Below are 15,776 nucleotides of genomic sequence, written 5' to 3' on the forward strand. Positions count from 1 at the left end.
TCTTCTCATTCTCCCGTTCATTCGCTTTATTTAATTCGGTTCAGGCCCCGAGCTGAAAATCATGCAATGGCTTGAAAAATTAGAACGATCCTGTGCAATTGGGTTTTGTTGAATATGGCTCCTTGCGTATGGCTCGCTAGCGCTCGTTCTTCGAGCTAAGTGAACCTCGGAAGGGTGATGTAATAATCTTCTCGTGTTGGTCTCTCAGCATTAGGTGTCTCAGGAAGGTACCTCAATTTGGGTTATTCACTAAATACTGTGGAATGTCCTCGACGAGTTAAATTGTAGTCTTCAATGCTAATATAGTATTCAATATAGTACTGTTTACCACGATACTTGATTCTTTCTCCAGTTGACTTGCATTTTCTTCTTTTCCATGAAGGTCGCTTTCACCATCGCTGCTTTGTCCGTTGCCGTCGCCGAGTATTGTCAGGATATTTGTGATGGTTATTCTCCCTGTGCTGACTCCAAGTATGGCTCCTACTGCAAGGGCAACGGTGTCTGCTTTGGTCTCTACCATAAGGATGATGGTTACTGCTTCCAGCCGACCGAACAAGACACCTGTGATGACTACACGTTGGAGCCGGTGGCTTGTCCCGAACCCACACCCACCTGTCAGGACGTCTGTAATGATATGTCTCAGTGCCGCGATTCCAAGTGGGGATCGTATTGCAAGACTTGGCAGAATCCGGCGGTTTGTTTCGGTATCATCAAGAAGGATGATGGTTCTCTTTGCTTTGCCCCCACTGATAGTGACTGCGAAGGTGAACCCTACTATTGTTAGCCTAGTTTAGGTATTCCACTATGTTGGTCGAATGTTCTTTTCTTAGTAGTCGTGTAATCAATCTAGGTAAGTGGTAGAATCTAGATGAGTTCTCCAATCATTAGAATTTCGTTGTGTTTTATCCAAGATGTGAGTGGATTGGTCAATCAGCTCGAGGAGTGAATGGACTTACCCAGCTTTGTGAAGGTATCTACTCTCAATTAAGTGGACATTTGATAGTCGACAGCAGTAACTCGAACTTCGCACCGATATAATACACTTGAGTGAGTACATATCCTGGGCTGGGCTCAGTTACAAAATAGCAAAGGAGCGAATAGCAAAAAAGTGCCAATTAGCTGGAATGTATATTTCCTGCGGCTTTTGCTGTTGTGCTAGTGTGTAAAAACGCTATGGCTGATATACAGAAGAGCGAAGTGGCAAAATTCACTTTACAAATACGCAAATTTGCCGCTTTCTATAACAGAAACTGCTCGAATGAATATCGTTTGCTTGTTTATATTTCAGAAAATTGCTAGAATATATAAAAGTTGCCGCTATGTGAAGTGCTACTATGTAACAAAATTGAGCAATTTCGCTCAAAGAAGGGGCAAACCAATAAATTGCTCCTTCTACTATTGAGCAAATTGCTACTTTTCAGAGGAGCAATTTGCCCCTTTACGAATGGGCAACCCCACAATGGAGCAAATTTTTGCTGTTCTACAATCGGAAGAAGAAATTGAAATTTGCACGCAAGAGTCGAACCTTGGTGGGTTGTTGGTGATTGTGTTGAGCATTGCATTATAGTTTCGAAGTCTCTGAGTGGTGACTCTTTTGCAAAGTTCTGTGGTTCTGTCGATATAGATAAGTATAGTTGCAGCACTGGGAGAATGATGGATGGATTATTGTAAGTGGGCGGAATCACTCGTACTGAGTGATCCGAGATCACTTATTTAGATCAACATGGATCACTCATCTGCAGTGCTGTATAGCAGGCACCCCAGTGGTGCCCATGCGAGATGTCGTGGCTTTCATACACGCACCCTGATCCCTACGTGGCCTATTGCATGCGAACCGATATGCTCTTCGGTAGTCTGAGCAAATACTGGTCACTGGAGAAAGATGCCCCTCGCGAGCATCGAAATTATCGAGGAAAGAGGCAGGCTGGCTTAGCAGTGCTAAGTTAGCACTTCGCATCTACCCGGCGCTGAACAAGTTCTTCCAAGGTACCAGATGTGAGGAGATAGTGCGAAAGTACTCGCCTAACAACAATGCTATTTTATTGGTGGAGGACTATGAGAGCCACGCGGCAAAAGAATTGCAGCACAAGCGGTCGAAAGAGGACGAGCGTGAGGAATCGAAGTAGTTTCTCCCATCACTGGAGACTAGCGACCATGCACGCACTCGCAGTAAGGTAGGCACCTCAGTGGTGCCCAGCTGTTGTAGTTGCTAAAAGTAGCTGTCTCGGTGATTGGTAGAGAAAAATTGGACGTTTCTCAATATGCTTCTCATGTAACCCTTAATAGTATCTCTATGAAGGCCCTCTAGTGGTGCCCGGGAGTGAATATTGTGTGCGGGGGGCTGTAGAGTTCATAATCAGTAATTTAGTCCGTGCTGCATTTCCCCTGTACAATCCTTCGACACCTCTGCAAAGTCCATAACAATAGTTCCACGAAGACGCTCCGATGAGTGCCACTGCCCATGAGCAAATGTTTCTCGTGCAGAATGTCAAAGTTGCCCGTAATACTTATGTAATGCCTACTTGAGGGTTTAACTTGTGGGTATTGTTGACTCGTCAATACGTACAATCGTACCAAACCATGAGACACAACTGATACGATGCAAAAAGAGAGAGGATACTCGAAGATGGGACTCAATTTAACTGTTAATCCATCCGATTCAATCGCGACGTGCAAGAGCAATCATGTGTTTGGTATTCAGCACTGATCATAACTCGCGCTGTCTTCGGAGTGAATGATATATCTCACTAGAGTGCTATCATGCTTTGACCCGATACTGAGTGACTCACTTGCAGTGAGACACAAAGTGTGACACCTTTGATAGATAAGATACTTAGTACGTGCACAGGGCATGAACATGTTCTGGAGCATAAGATATAAGGCGTAGTATCGTAATCGAACGAGAAACGCTATCCCATAACTATGTTTGCTCGATCGTATATTGCTCGTACGAATAATGCAAAATGACAAGTTTGCTAATAACGCTAACAGAGACGCAGTTTGAGCGAGTGAGCAAAACGCTAGTATATATTCCCGCAGGGCGTAGGTTACAAGAGAGCAAATAGCCAAAACATAGAAGTAGCGCAGCGTTGTCACATAACGGCAACTGCCAATTTGTATATTTCATGCGGGAACTTCACACAAGGGCAAACCTTGGAAAATGCCAGACTATATAATTACAACGCAAAACATATCAAACAGCAAATGAGCAGAACTTGCCAGAATAACGAAAACGTGCGGGCGAAGCACACTTGGGTAAAAGTGCCAGCGTGTAAAACATTCCGGGGAAATATACAATGCAGCAAAAAAAGAGCAAAAAGAGCGACTTGCTAGAAAACACTTTAGAATTTGCTACTTTCAACATTTGGTTGCTGAAACCTATACCAGAAATTGCTAGGGTGTAAATGTGGTTGCTACTTTGTAACTGAGAAAGCAGCACATACAAATGAGCAAAAAAGTGAGACTGTCAGAAATTATAGCATTTGGCAAATCCGCAATATTAGCAAAAAGTTGCGATTGCCGGATTGTATTACACCGCTGGGCTGCTACTAAGTCGAACCCAAGATTACGATATGAGCGGACAAATATGCTCAGCTTCCTGAATGCTGCATTCGTGTCATCTTCTCAGAATGTCGGTGACGGTTTATTGTCGGTGACTTTTGATTCAATAGTCACCGACAATAAATCAAAGTCAGACTGAGAGCATCAATTGTGGATTTACATTATGCGAGATTCGAACTACGAATCATTTATGCATCATCTCGGGAACCGAATGATCCATTGATGTCCTCCATTTTCCGAGTGCAAGTTTTGGACAAGTGACTTTCCCGAGCTCAGATTAAAATTGCGCATCAAATTTCATTGAAAAAACCAGTTTCTTCTCAAGATAGGGAATTCAGTTTCCCATGTCCGAGTGACTCGAGTTTTCTATCCTGCTTGGAGCCATGGGGCTTCCAATCCAGAAGACACAATATAGAAGCTCGGAAGTTTGAATTTTAGAAAATTGCTAGAATATATAAAAGTTGCCGCTATGTGAAGTGCTACTATGTAACAAAATTGAGCAATTTTGCTCAAAGAAGGGGCAAACCAATAAATTGCTCCTTCTACTATTGAGCAAATAATTTGCTGCAAATTGCTACTTTTCAGAGGAGAAATTTGCCGCTTTACGAATGGGCAACCCCATAATGGAGCAAATTTTCGCTGTTCTACAATCGGAAGAAGAAATTGAAATTTGCACGCGAGAGTCGAACCTTGGTGGGTTGTTGGTGATTGTGTTGAGCTGCTCAACTTGAGCATTGCATTATAGTTTCGAAGTCTCTGAGTGGTGACTCTTTTGCAAAGTTCTGTGGTTCTGTCGATATAGATAAGGATAGTTGCAGCACAGGGAGAATGATGGATGGATTATTGTAAGTGGGCGGAATCACTCGTACTGAGTGATCCGAGATCACTTATTTAGATCAACATGGATCACTCATCTGCAGTGCTGTATAGCAGGCACCCCAGTGGTGCCCATGCGAGATGTCGTGGCTTTCATACACGCACCCTGATCCCTACGTGGCCTATTGCATGCGAACCGATATGCTCTTCGGTAGTCTGAGCAAATACTGGTCACTGGAGAAAGATGCCCCTCGCGAGCATCGAAATTATCGAGGAAAGAGGCAGGCTGGCTTAGCAGTGCTAAGCTAGCACTTCGCATCTACCCGGTGCTGAACAAGTTCTTCCGAGGTACCAGATGTAAGGAGATAGTGCGAAAGTACTCGCCTCACAACAATGCTATTTTATTGGTGGAGGAGTATGAGAGCCACGCGGCAAAAGAATTGCAGCACAAGCGGTCGAAAGAGGACGAGCGTGAGGAATCGAAGTAGTTTCTCCCATCACTGGAGACTAGCGACCATGCACGCACTCGCAGTAAGGTAGGCACCTCAGTGGTGCCCAGCTGTTGTAGTTGCTACAAGTAGCTGTCTCGGTGATTGGTAGAGAAAAATTTGGACGTTTTTCAATATGCTTCTCATGTAACCCTTAATAGTATCTCTATGAAGGCCCTCTAGTGGTACCCGGGAGTGAATATTGTGTGCGGGGGGCTGTAGAGTTCATAATCAGTAATTTAGTCCGTGTTGCATTTCCCCTGTACAATCCTTCGACACCTCTGCAAAGTCCATAACAATAGTTCCACCGTGGAACTTCCACGAAGACGCTCCGATGAGTGCCACTGCCCATGAGCAAATTCTTCTCGTGCAGAATGTCAAAGTTGCCCGTAATGCTTACGTAATGCCTACTCGAGGGTTTAACTTCTGGGTATTGTTGAGTCGTCAATACGTACAATCGTACCAAACCATGAGACACAACTGATACGATGCAAAAAGAGAGAGGATACTCGAAGATAGGGACTCAATTTAACTGTGATCTCATCTGATTCAATCGCGACGTGCAAGAGCAATCATGTGTTTGGTATTCAGCACTGATCATAACTCGTGCTGTCTTCGGAGTGAATGATATATCTCACTAGAGTGCTATCATGCTTTGACCCGATACTGAGTGACTCACTTGCAGTGAGACACAAAGTGTGACACCTTTGATAGATAAGATACTTAGTACGTGCACAGGGCATGAACATGTTCTGGAGCATAAGATATAAGGCGTAATATCGTAATCGAACGAGAAACGCTATCCCATAACTATGTTTGCTCGATTGTATATTGCTCGTACGAATAATGCAAAATGACAAGTTTGCTAATAACGCTAACAGAGACGCAGTTTGAGCGAGTGAGCAAAACGCTAGTATATATTCCCGCAGGGCGTAAGTAACAAGAGAGCAAATAGCCGAAACATAGAAGTAGCGCAGCGTTATCACATACCGGCAACTGCCAATTTGTATATTTTATGCAGGAACATCACACAAGGGCAAACCTTGGAAAATGCCAGACTATATAATTACAACGCAAAACATATCAAACAGCAAATGAGCACAACTTGCCAGAATGACGAAAACGTGCGGGCGAAGCACACTTGGGCAAAAGTGCCAGCGTGTAAAACATTCCGGGGAAATATACAATGCAGCAAAAAAAGAGCAAAAAAGAGCGACTTGCTGGAAAACACTTTTGAATTTGCTACTTTCAACATTTGGTTGCTGAAACCTATACCAGAAATTGCTAGGGTGTTAATGTGGTTGCTACTTTGTAACTGAGAAAGCAGCACATACAAAAGAGCAAAAAAGTGAGACTGTCAGAAATTATAGCATTTGGCAAATCCGCAATATTAGCAAAAAGTTGCGATTGCCGGATTGTATTACACCGCAGAATAGTGGCACTAGGTGAAAAGCAACTTCGAACTGGTTACTCTCTATATTTGATTGCTAAAGTGAATACGAGTCATTGCTGAAATGTGAATATGACTAGCACTTTATAGTGTAGGAGGCGGCATATACGCAGGAGCAAATAAGTGAAACTGTCAGGAATTTTAGCAATTGGTAAACCGACAATATTAGAAAAAAAGTGACTCGCTTCAAGTGAGTGGCGAATTGTGTTACACAGCTCCCAACCAACTCATTTGGTCCAACTGTCCAGCCTTCCGGAATGAGGGTGCGTGTCTGTTATACCGCTCACTCCGATAAGGTCTCCGCTTCGAGTGACATAGCGCGCACACCGAAGAGATATGGCATAGATCTTCCACCGCGCGCTGCTGTACAATATAACCGTTTCGGCAAGCGAAAGTCACTCCAATGTTCATTGTAACGGCTGCCGTAGGATGTGACTCCGAGCCGTGTCCAACATGGATTCTTGCGCATGGCTCCCTAGCTATCGGGTCAATATTTGTGTGTTGTCCTTACTGGGAGTCCGACTCATCCGGGAAGCTCCATGCACAGGGTGCTTACAAGGAGGTACTCCAAGGAAGTACCTCAATCCAGGTGTTCCAGCTGAAGCGATAGAGCATTCCTGACACTTGAATTATACATATTCTGCTAACATTATTCTTGTCCAAGTGACATTCAGTTCTCTCTTTAGTTGACTCTAATTTTTGTCTTCTCCATGAAGGTCGCTTTCACCATCGCTGCTCTGTCCGTTGCCGTCGCCGAGTATTGTCAGGATATTTGTGATGGTTATTCTCCCTGTGCTGACTCCAAGTATGGCTCCTACTGCAAGGGCAACGGTGTCTGCTTCGGTCTCTACCATAAGGATGATGGTTACTGCTTCCAGCCGACCGAACAGGGCACCTGTGATGACTACACGTTGGAGCCGGTGGCTTGTCCCGAGCCCACACCCACCTGTCAGGACGTCTGCAATGATATGTCTCAGTGCCGCGATTCCAAGTGGGGATCGTATTGCAAGACTTGGCAGAATCCGGCGGTTTGTTTCGGTATCATCAAGAAGGATGATGGTTCTCTTTGCTTTGCCCCCACTGATAGTGACTGCGAAGGTGAACCCTACTATTGTTAGCTTAGTTTAGGTATTCCTCAGCATGACTATGTTGGTCGAATGTTCTTTCGGGTAGTTGCGCAATCAATCTAGATGAGTTCTCTAATAATTTTTTGTTGTGTTTCATACGAGCTGTGAACGGATTAATCAATCGAGTGGAGGAGATAATATACACCCAATTGCTCGAAAATTCTTAGTCTAGGGCGACTGTACTCAACTACTAAAGATTATGCTGAACGGAAATGACAAGTTGTGTATTCTGCTGAGGGTAAGTATTTGTTACAATGCCGAATGCACAGAGATATAACATGTGACAGCAGATATCACCAATATGGCTCACTTGAATATGTATACATCCTGCACTGCTAATTCGGATTCAAGATTTCGATATGAGTGTAGAGAAATGAGACCAGGTTTATGTCACTCAGTATGCGTCAAAAGCCACTCAGAAGCTCGATTCATATCGACTGCTTTGATCTTAGTGCGGCAAAACCTCTGTTACCCAAGAATGGCGACTTGCTATTCACGATGCTGCGAGTGACCATGTGCATACTTTCCGATTATCCGAATACGATACAACATGGCGAAGTTGCTGGAGTTAGGATGTCAGGATAAGACTAGAACCCGAATCCACACCCTCACATTCAGCTCCCCGTGGCTGGCAGCCACTGGCTGCGATCCACACCAGGTAAACAGAAGCCGACTAAAAGAGCCTTTTAGCATCAAGCTCAAGGTATGATGCGATTGCATTATGGTAACTCCTCCGCTGTGGCCGATCAGGCCGCACTGAAACTCGTCGGATCGTTTGGTGTTCTAGTCAGCATAAACCTTCTTCAAGTTAATGGCTGCGTTTAGGTTTTGACTGAGACCGCTTCGAGTCGGACGTAGGAATGGAAAAGTTTGTGGACATCAGGTGTTGCTGTAGTGGACTCCGGCCTGATGACTTTGTAGGTCTCTGTTGGCAATCGAGACGGGCTACGACATGTGTCCCAGCGTCCGTAGCTCGACGCGCTGAGACCTAGAGGAAGTGGTGTAGCCTACACCATGTAGGTCCTCCTCAGCACTTTTCGTGCCTTAAGGAGTCACGGATGCGGCCGGGCAGTGGTAACTGGGAAAAAGCTGGACGATGCGTGAGTTGATGAGATTCCTGAGTCACCCGAGTGACATTCGGTGCGATAACTTCCATAAGGTACACAACTGAAAGCCTCTATCTGGTTCAGAAAGGCCTCCGCCATATCTAGGCTCACATGGACATTGACAAAGCGTTTGGGGTAAATCAGTCACAGACTCCCAAAAGTTAACTCCCTTGTGATCAGGTCTCGGTCGTCAGGTCCGACCATGCCTGATCTCTTTACACGCTCCTGTTTACGGTATATGAGTCTTACTCTCCATTTGGTAACTCTTCTGCTTCAGGTTGGCATCGATCCCGTCACTGAAAAGGTTGAAGGACATTTCTAAGGTCGCACATGGCTGATTCTTCTGCCGGACTTTCTTCATGATTTTGAGGAGAACGTTCCAAGTTTATCTGATCAGTTCTTGTTTGTCAGTGTCACTGATTCAGTGATGATGTATGAGGAGACTGCGATATTTTCAGCTACGACTCCGATTCATTCGAGATCAATAGGCAGTCAAATTACATTGATGCTTCTGTGGCTTTGCTTAGTTCCGGCAGTGGATGGTCTTCGAGTTAGCATGCTTATGATGGTAAAACCAGCTAAGTCTCGAACCCTCCCCGAAGATCGAGTCACAAAGTGACCATATGTTGTGCAACGGGATATGGCTCACACAACACACAATGAGGCTGAGTGAGTCATTCACTGGAAGGTTCAGGATCATAAACTGATTGGTTGCCCTTCATTGAATTGATTACCCTTCCCGTCCCGTTCGAGTGTGTCTGAATCTGCTTTCAGCCTTACTGATAATCATTGGCTGTAAGCAGCTCTTCAGTCATAGCCGATTAGTTGCTGTCGCTGTTCGGATCTGACATCGTTCACAAGGTCTAACCTTTGTTCATCTCACCTCTAGACCTGAGCAGCTCGGCACCGGTGATGTGTTTTCTACCATTGGCACTCGACGTCGCGTTACTGACCTAAGTAGTCTAACCAAAGCTGATATGTTATTGTAGTTAATCAAATAGGGTGAGAATGGGGCACGGTTTTAATGTCTAGCTGTTGGTGTATCATTTCGTTCAGTTGAGGTTTCGTTAGAGACTAAGCTCAAGCAAGTGTACGAATTGGTATTGTATGAGGTGGCTCCACACATGAAGCAGTCTCGTCATCTCCTTTTTTTAAGTTTTTGTTCCAAATTGGTTGAGCGACACATGTTAGGAAAATAGGCTCCTATTTGTTGACTCAGTTAGTGTGACCAAACATGATCTATGACCCCAGGACCCAAGATAAGGTCCTGAGAGGAATCGGGCTCCGGTTCCCTGTGTTGGGTCGCCTCCCACACTGTGGACCCTCAGTGTGGCGCTCTCATTTCCAATCAACTGTTCAGCCGATGACCAGATGTCGTCCCAAGTGATGGTACAAGTCTCGAGTAACGTCTTTCCCAACAGAGAATTTTCTCCGAGTGATACACCGCGCACGCAACAGAAAAATTGCGCAGATTTTCTGCCGCGCGCTGCTGTATAATATAGCCGTTTCGGCGGACGGAGATGTCGCATTTTTGATCATCGAAACTGCCGCGGCGGATCGTACTTATGTGCCGTGATCAGCACGACTTCTTGCATGTGGCTTCCTAGCCCTGGTAGGCCTATCTTAGCCGGTTCCCTTATGAGGAGTCCGACTGATCTAGGAAGCTCTTTGAGGAGGTTGCCTTGCATGTGGTGTCTCAAGGAGGTAGTTCGACACAGGTGTTTCAACGGAAGCCACAGAGCGTGCTTTAGACTACACTAATACCAATTATGCTAATGTTCGTTCAGCCTGAGCAACGATCGTTTGCTTTGTTAGTTGACTCTAATTTTTGTCTTCACCATGAAGGTCGCTTTCACCATCGCTGCTTTGTCCGTTGCCGTCGCCGAGTATTGTCAGGATATTTGTGATGGTTATTCTCCCTGTGCTGACTCCAAGTATGGCTCCTACTGCAAGGGCAACGGTGTCTGCTTCGGTCTCTACCATAAGGATGATGGTTACTGCTTCCAGCCGACCGAACAGGACACCTGTGATGACTACACGTTGGAGCCGGTGGCTTGTCCCGAGCCCACACCCACCTGTCAGGACGTCTGCAATGATATGTCTCAGTGCCGCGATTCCAAGTGGGGATCGTATTGCAAGACTTGGCAGAATCCGGCGGTTTGTTTCGGTATCATCAAGAAGGATGATGGTTCTCTTTGCTTTGCCCCCACTGATAGTGACTGCGAGGGTGAACCCTACTATTGTTAGCCTAGTTTAGGTATTCCTTAGCATCAACTATGTTGGTCGAATGTTCTTTTCTTAGTAGTCGTGTAATCAATCTAGGTAAGTGGTACAATCTAGATGAGTTCTCTAATCATTAGAATTTCGTTGTGTTTTATCTAAGATGTGAGTGGATTGGTCAATCAGCTCGAGGAGTGAATGGACTTACCCAGCTTTGTGAAGGTATATACTCTCAATTAAGTGGACATTTGATAGTCGACAGCCGTAACTCGAACTTCGCACCGATATAATACACTTGAGTGAGTATATATCCTGGGCTGCTACTAAGTCGAACCCAAGATTACGATATGAGCGGAGAAATATGCTCAGCTTCCTGAATGCTGCATTCGTGTCATCTTCTCAGAATGTCGGTGACGGTTTATTGTCGGTGACTTTTGATTCAATAGTCACCGACAAGAAATCAAAGTCAGACTGAGAGCATCAATTGTGGATTTACATTATGCGAGATTCGAACTACGAATCATTTATGCATCATCTCGGGAACCGAATGATTCATTGATGTCCTCCATTTTCCGAGTTCAAGTTTTGGACAAGTGACTTTCCCGAGCTCAGATTAAAATTGCGCATCAAATTTCATTGAAAAAACCAGTTTCTTCTCAAGATAGGGAATTCAGTTTCCCATGTCCAAGTGACTTGAGTTTTCTATCCTGCTTGGAGCCATGGGGCTTCCAATCCAGAAGACACAATATAAAAGCTCGGAAGTTTGAAGTTTGAAAAATATCAAGAAAGTTATCAGAAAATAACCATCATGTGAAATAATCCAGCAAAATACAACGCAGCAAAAAAAGGTAGCAGAATAGTGGCACTAGGTGAAAAGCAACTTCGAACTTGTTACTCTCTATATTTGATTGCTAAAGTGAATACGAGTCATTGCTGAAATGTGAATATGACTAGCACTTTATAATGTAGGAGGCGGCATATACGCAGGAGCAAATAAGTGAAACTGTCAGGAATTTTAGCAATTGGTAAGTCGACAATATTAGAAAAAAAGTGACTCGCTTCAAGTGAGTGGCGAGTTGTGTTACACAGCTCCCAACCAACTCAGTTGGTCCAACTGTCCAGCCTTTCGGAATGAGGGCGCGTGTCTGTTATACCGCTCACTCCGATAAGGTCTCCGCTTCGAGTGACATAGCGCGCACACCGAAAAGATATGGCATAGATCGGTGTAATACAATCCGGCAATCGCAACTTTTTGCTAATATTGCGGATTTGCCAAATGCTATAATTTCTGACAGTCTCACTTTTTTGCTCATTTGTATGTGCTGCTTTCTCAGTTACAAAGTAGCAACCACATTTACAACCTAGCAATTCCTGGTATAGGTTTTAGTAACCAAATGTTGAAAGTAGCAAATCGAAAAGTGTCTTCCAGCAAGTCGCTCTTTTTTGCTCTTTTTTTGCTGCATTGTATATTTCCCCGGAATGCTTTACACGCTGGCACTTTTGCCCAAGTGTGCTTCGCCCGCACGTTTTCGTTATTTTGGCAAGTTGTGCTCATTTGCTGTTTGATATGTTTTGCGTTGTAATTATGTAGTCTGTCACCTTTTAAGGTTTGCTATTGTGTGATGTTCCTGCATGAAATATACAAATTGGCAGTTGCCGGTATGTGACAACGCTGCGCTACTTTTATGTTTCGGCTATTTGCTCTCTTGTAACTTACGCCCTGCGGGAATATATACTAGCGTTTTGCTCATTCGCTCAAACTCCGTCTCTGTTAGCGTTATTAGCAAACTTGCCCTTTTGCATTATTCGTACAAGTAATATACAATCGAGCAAACATAGTTATGGGATAGCATTTCTCGTTCGATTACGGTATTGCGCCTCATATCCATTTTGGTGCATGTTCATGCCCTGTGCACTTACTAAGTATCTATCAAAGGTGTCACACCTCGTGTCTCACTTCAAGTGAGTCACTTAGTTTCGGGTCAAAGCGTGATACTATAAGAGTGCTATCACGGACCGTGAATTTCACGGTGATAGCACTCTAGTTAGATATATCATTCACTCCGAAGACAGCGCGAGTTATGATCAATGCTGAATACCCAACACATGATTGCTCTTGCACGTCGCGATTGAATCAGATGAGATCACAGTTAAATTGAGTCCCTATCTTCCAGTATCCTCTCTTTTTGCATCGTATCAGTTGTGTCTCATGGTTCACTACGATTGTACGTATTGACGACTCAACAATACCCACAAGTTAAACCCTCAAGTAGGCATTAGGTAAGTATTACGGGAAACTTTGACATTCTGCACGAGAAACATTCGCTCATGGACAGTGGCACTCATCGGAGCGTCTTCGTGGAGCTATTGTTATGGACTTTGCAGAGGTGTCGAAGGATTGTACAGGGGAAACGCAACACGGCCTAAATTACTGATTATGAACTCTACAGGCCCCCGCACACAATATTCACTCCCGGGCACCACTAGAGTTACTGTAAGGGGTCGCATGAGAAGCATATTGAGAAACGTCCAAATTATCTCTACCAATCACCGAGACAGCTACTTGTAGCAGCTACAACAGCTGAGCACCACTCCGAGGTGCCTACCTTACTGCGAGTGCGTACATGGTCGCTAGTCTCCAGTGACGGGAGAAACTACTTCGATTCCTCACGCTCGTCGTCTTTCGACCGCTTCTGCTGCAATTCTTTTGCCGCGTGGCTCTCATACTCCTCCACCAATGAAATAGCATTGTTGTTAGGCGAGTACTTTCGCACTATCTCCTCACATCTGGTACCTCGGAAGAACTTCTTCAGCGCCGGGTAGATGCGGAGTGCTAACTTGGCATTGCTAAGCCAGCCTGCCTCTTTCCTCGATAATTTCGATGTTCGCGAGGGGCATCTTTCTGCAATGACCAGTATTTGCTCAGAGTACGGAAGAGCATATTGGTTCGCATGCAATAGGCCACGTAGGGATCAGGATGCGAGTATGAAAGCCACAACATCTCGCATGGGCACCACTGGGGTGCCTGCAATACAGCACTGCACTGCAGATGAGTGATCGGTGTTGATCCAAATAAGTGATCTCGGATCACTCAGTACGAGTGGTTCCGCCCAATACGAACTACCATGTAAACACAAATCCTCTACTTGCAAACATAATACAGAGCATAGCAAAAGTTTTAATCGACAATCCCAATACCACCAGTATTTCCCCCATTACTACTTCGACACTACTTTCGAGTTCCCTCTTTGAGCTTTCTGAGTTGCTCGAGAATCTCTTATCTATATCGACAAACCAAAGAACTTTGCAGAAAAGTCACCACTCAGAGACTTCGAAACTATAATGCAATGCTTAACACAATCACCAACAAACCACCAAGGTTAGAATCTCGCGTGCGAAATTTCAATTCCTTCTTCCGATTGTAGAACAGCAAAAATTTGCTCCATTGCGGGTTGCCCATTCGTAAAGCGGCGAATTGCTCCTCTGAAAAGTAGCAATTTGCTCAATAGTAGAAAAAGCAATTTATTGGTTTGCCCCTTTTTTGAGCAAAATTGCTCAATTTTGTTACATAGTAGCACTTCACATAGCGGCAACTTTTATACATTGTAGCAATTTTCTGAAATATGAACAAGCAAACGATATTCATTCGAGCAGCTTCTGTTATGCAAAACGGCAAATTTGCGTATTTGTAAAGTGAATTTTGCTACTTTGCTCTTCTGTATATCAGCCATAGCGTTCTTACACACTAGCACAACAGCAAAAGCCGCAGGGAATATACATTTCAGCTAATTGGCACTTTTTTGCTATTTGCTCCTTTGCTATTTTGTAAATGAGCCGCATAGATCTTCCACCGCGCGCTGCTGTACAATATAACCGTTTCGGCAAACGAAAGTCACTCCAATGTTCATTGTAACGGCTGCCGCTGGATATGACTCCGAGCCGTGTCCAACATGGATTCTTGCGCATGGCTCCCTAGCTATCGGGTCAATATTTGTGTGTTGTCCTTACTGGGAGTCCGACTCATCCGGGAAGCTCCATGCACAGGGTGCTTACCAGGCGGTACTCCAAGGAAGTACCTCAATCCAGGTGTTCCAGCTGAAGCGATAGAGCATTCCTGACACTTGAATTATACATATTCTGCTAACATTATTTTTGTCCAAGTGACATTCAGTTCCCCCTTTAGTTGACTCTAATTTTTGTCTTCCCCATGAAGGTCGCTTTCACCATCGCTGCTTTGTCCGTGGCCGTCGCCGAGTATTGTCAGGATATTTGTGATGGTTATTCTCCCTGTGCTGACTCCAAGTATGGCTCCTACTGCAAGGGCAACGGTGTCTGCTTCGGTCTCTACCATAAGGATGATGGTTACTGCTTCCAGCCGACCGAACAGGACACCTGTGATGACTACACGTTGGAGCCGGTGGCTTGTCCCGAGCCCACACACACCTGTCAGGACGTCTGCAATGATATGTCTCAGTGCCGCGATTCCAAGTGGGGATCGTATTGCAAGACTTGGCAGAATCCGGCGGTTTGTTTCGGTATCATCAAGAAGGATGATGGTTCTCTTTGCTTTGCCCCCACTGATAGTGACTGCGAAGGTGAACCCTACTATTGTTAGCCTAGTTTAGGTATTCCTTAGCATCAACTATGTTGGTCGAATGTTCTTTTGGGTAGTTGTGCAATCAATCTAGATGAGTGTTACAACCTCCATTATTCTGTTGTGTTATATATAATGAAAGAATTAGGGTTGCCCATCGGAGGGCGAAATAAGTACATCGTGAGACACTGAGTTGTTCGTATCCCTTCGTATAACTCGCACTGTTACTTATGTAACTTGTTATTGAGTTATTTTGATCACTATTGACTGACACAAACTTCGATAGTATTTTTCTCACCATGTACCATGTTGAGCAGGTAGTCAGGGAAAAGAAAAAGAGGCAAATCGTGTACGGAAGATTTGCCTGTACTTGAGCTAGTTCCATACATTGCGGGGCAGACGAGTTGGGGATGA

The 15,776-nt window shown here is 44.6% G+C and overlaps 5 protein-coding genes across 5 annotated transcripts; all 5 read left to right on the forward strand.

The window, feature by feature from the left end:
- Positions 1–376: 376 nt before the first annotated feature.
- Positions 377–946, forward strand: Pmar_PMAR002324 (hypothetical protein; the record flags this gene model as incomplete). Its single annotated transcript, XM_002779881.1, has 2 exons — positions 377–764; positions 912–946. 2 exons carry the CDS (start codon positions 377–379, stop codon positions 944–946), a joined length of 423 nt encoding a protein of 140 aa, XP_002779927.1.
- Positions 947–5,108: 4,162 nt separating this feature from the next.
- On the forward strand, positions 5,109–5,265 carry Pmar_PMAR002325 (hypothetical protein; the record flags this gene model as incomplete). The annotated part of the gene is made up of 1 exon (XM_002779882.1): positions 5,109–5,265. A coding segment is annotated over one exon (157 nt), but the record flags the coding sequence as incomplete, so codon positions are not given.
- Positions 5,266–7,025: 1,760 nt separating this feature from the next.
- Positions 7,026–7,505, forward strand: Pmar_PMAR002326 (hypothetical protein; the record flags this gene model as incomplete). The annotated part of the gene is made up of 2 exons (XM_002779883.1): positions 7,026–7,413; positions 7,444–7,505. 2 exons carry the CDS (start codon positions 7,026–7,028, stop codon positions 7,503–7,505), a joined length of 450 nt encoding a protein of 149 aa, XP_002779929.1.
- A 2,882-nt stretch (positions 7,506–10,387) lies between these two features.
- On the forward strand, positions 10,388–10,795 carry Pmar_PMAR002327 (hypothetical protein; the record flags this gene model as incomplete). The annotated part of the gene is made up of 1 exon (XM_002779884.1): positions 10,388–10,795. One exon carries the CDS (start codon positions 10,388–10,390, stop codon positions 10,793–10,795), a length of 408 nt encoding a protein of 135 aa, XP_002779930.1.
- Positions 10,796–14,975: 4,180 nt separating this feature from the next.
- On the forward strand, positions 14,976–15,383 carry Pmar_PMAR002328 (hypothetical protein; the record flags this gene model as incomplete). The annotated part of the gene is made up of 1 exon (XM_002779885.1): positions 14,976–15,383. One exon carries the CDS (start codon positions 14,976–14,978, stop codon positions 15,381–15,383), a length of 408 nt encoding a protein of 135 aa, XP_002779931.1.
- Positions 15,384–15,776: the final 393 nt, after the last annotated feature.

The sequence above is a fragment of the Perkinsus marinus genome (genome assembly GCF_000006405.1).
Source record: "Perkinsus marinus ATCC 50983 genomic scaffold scf_1104296945236, whole genome shotgun sequence".
NCBI lineage: Eukaryota > Perkinsozoa > Perkinsida > Perkinsidae > Perkinsus > Perkinsus marinus.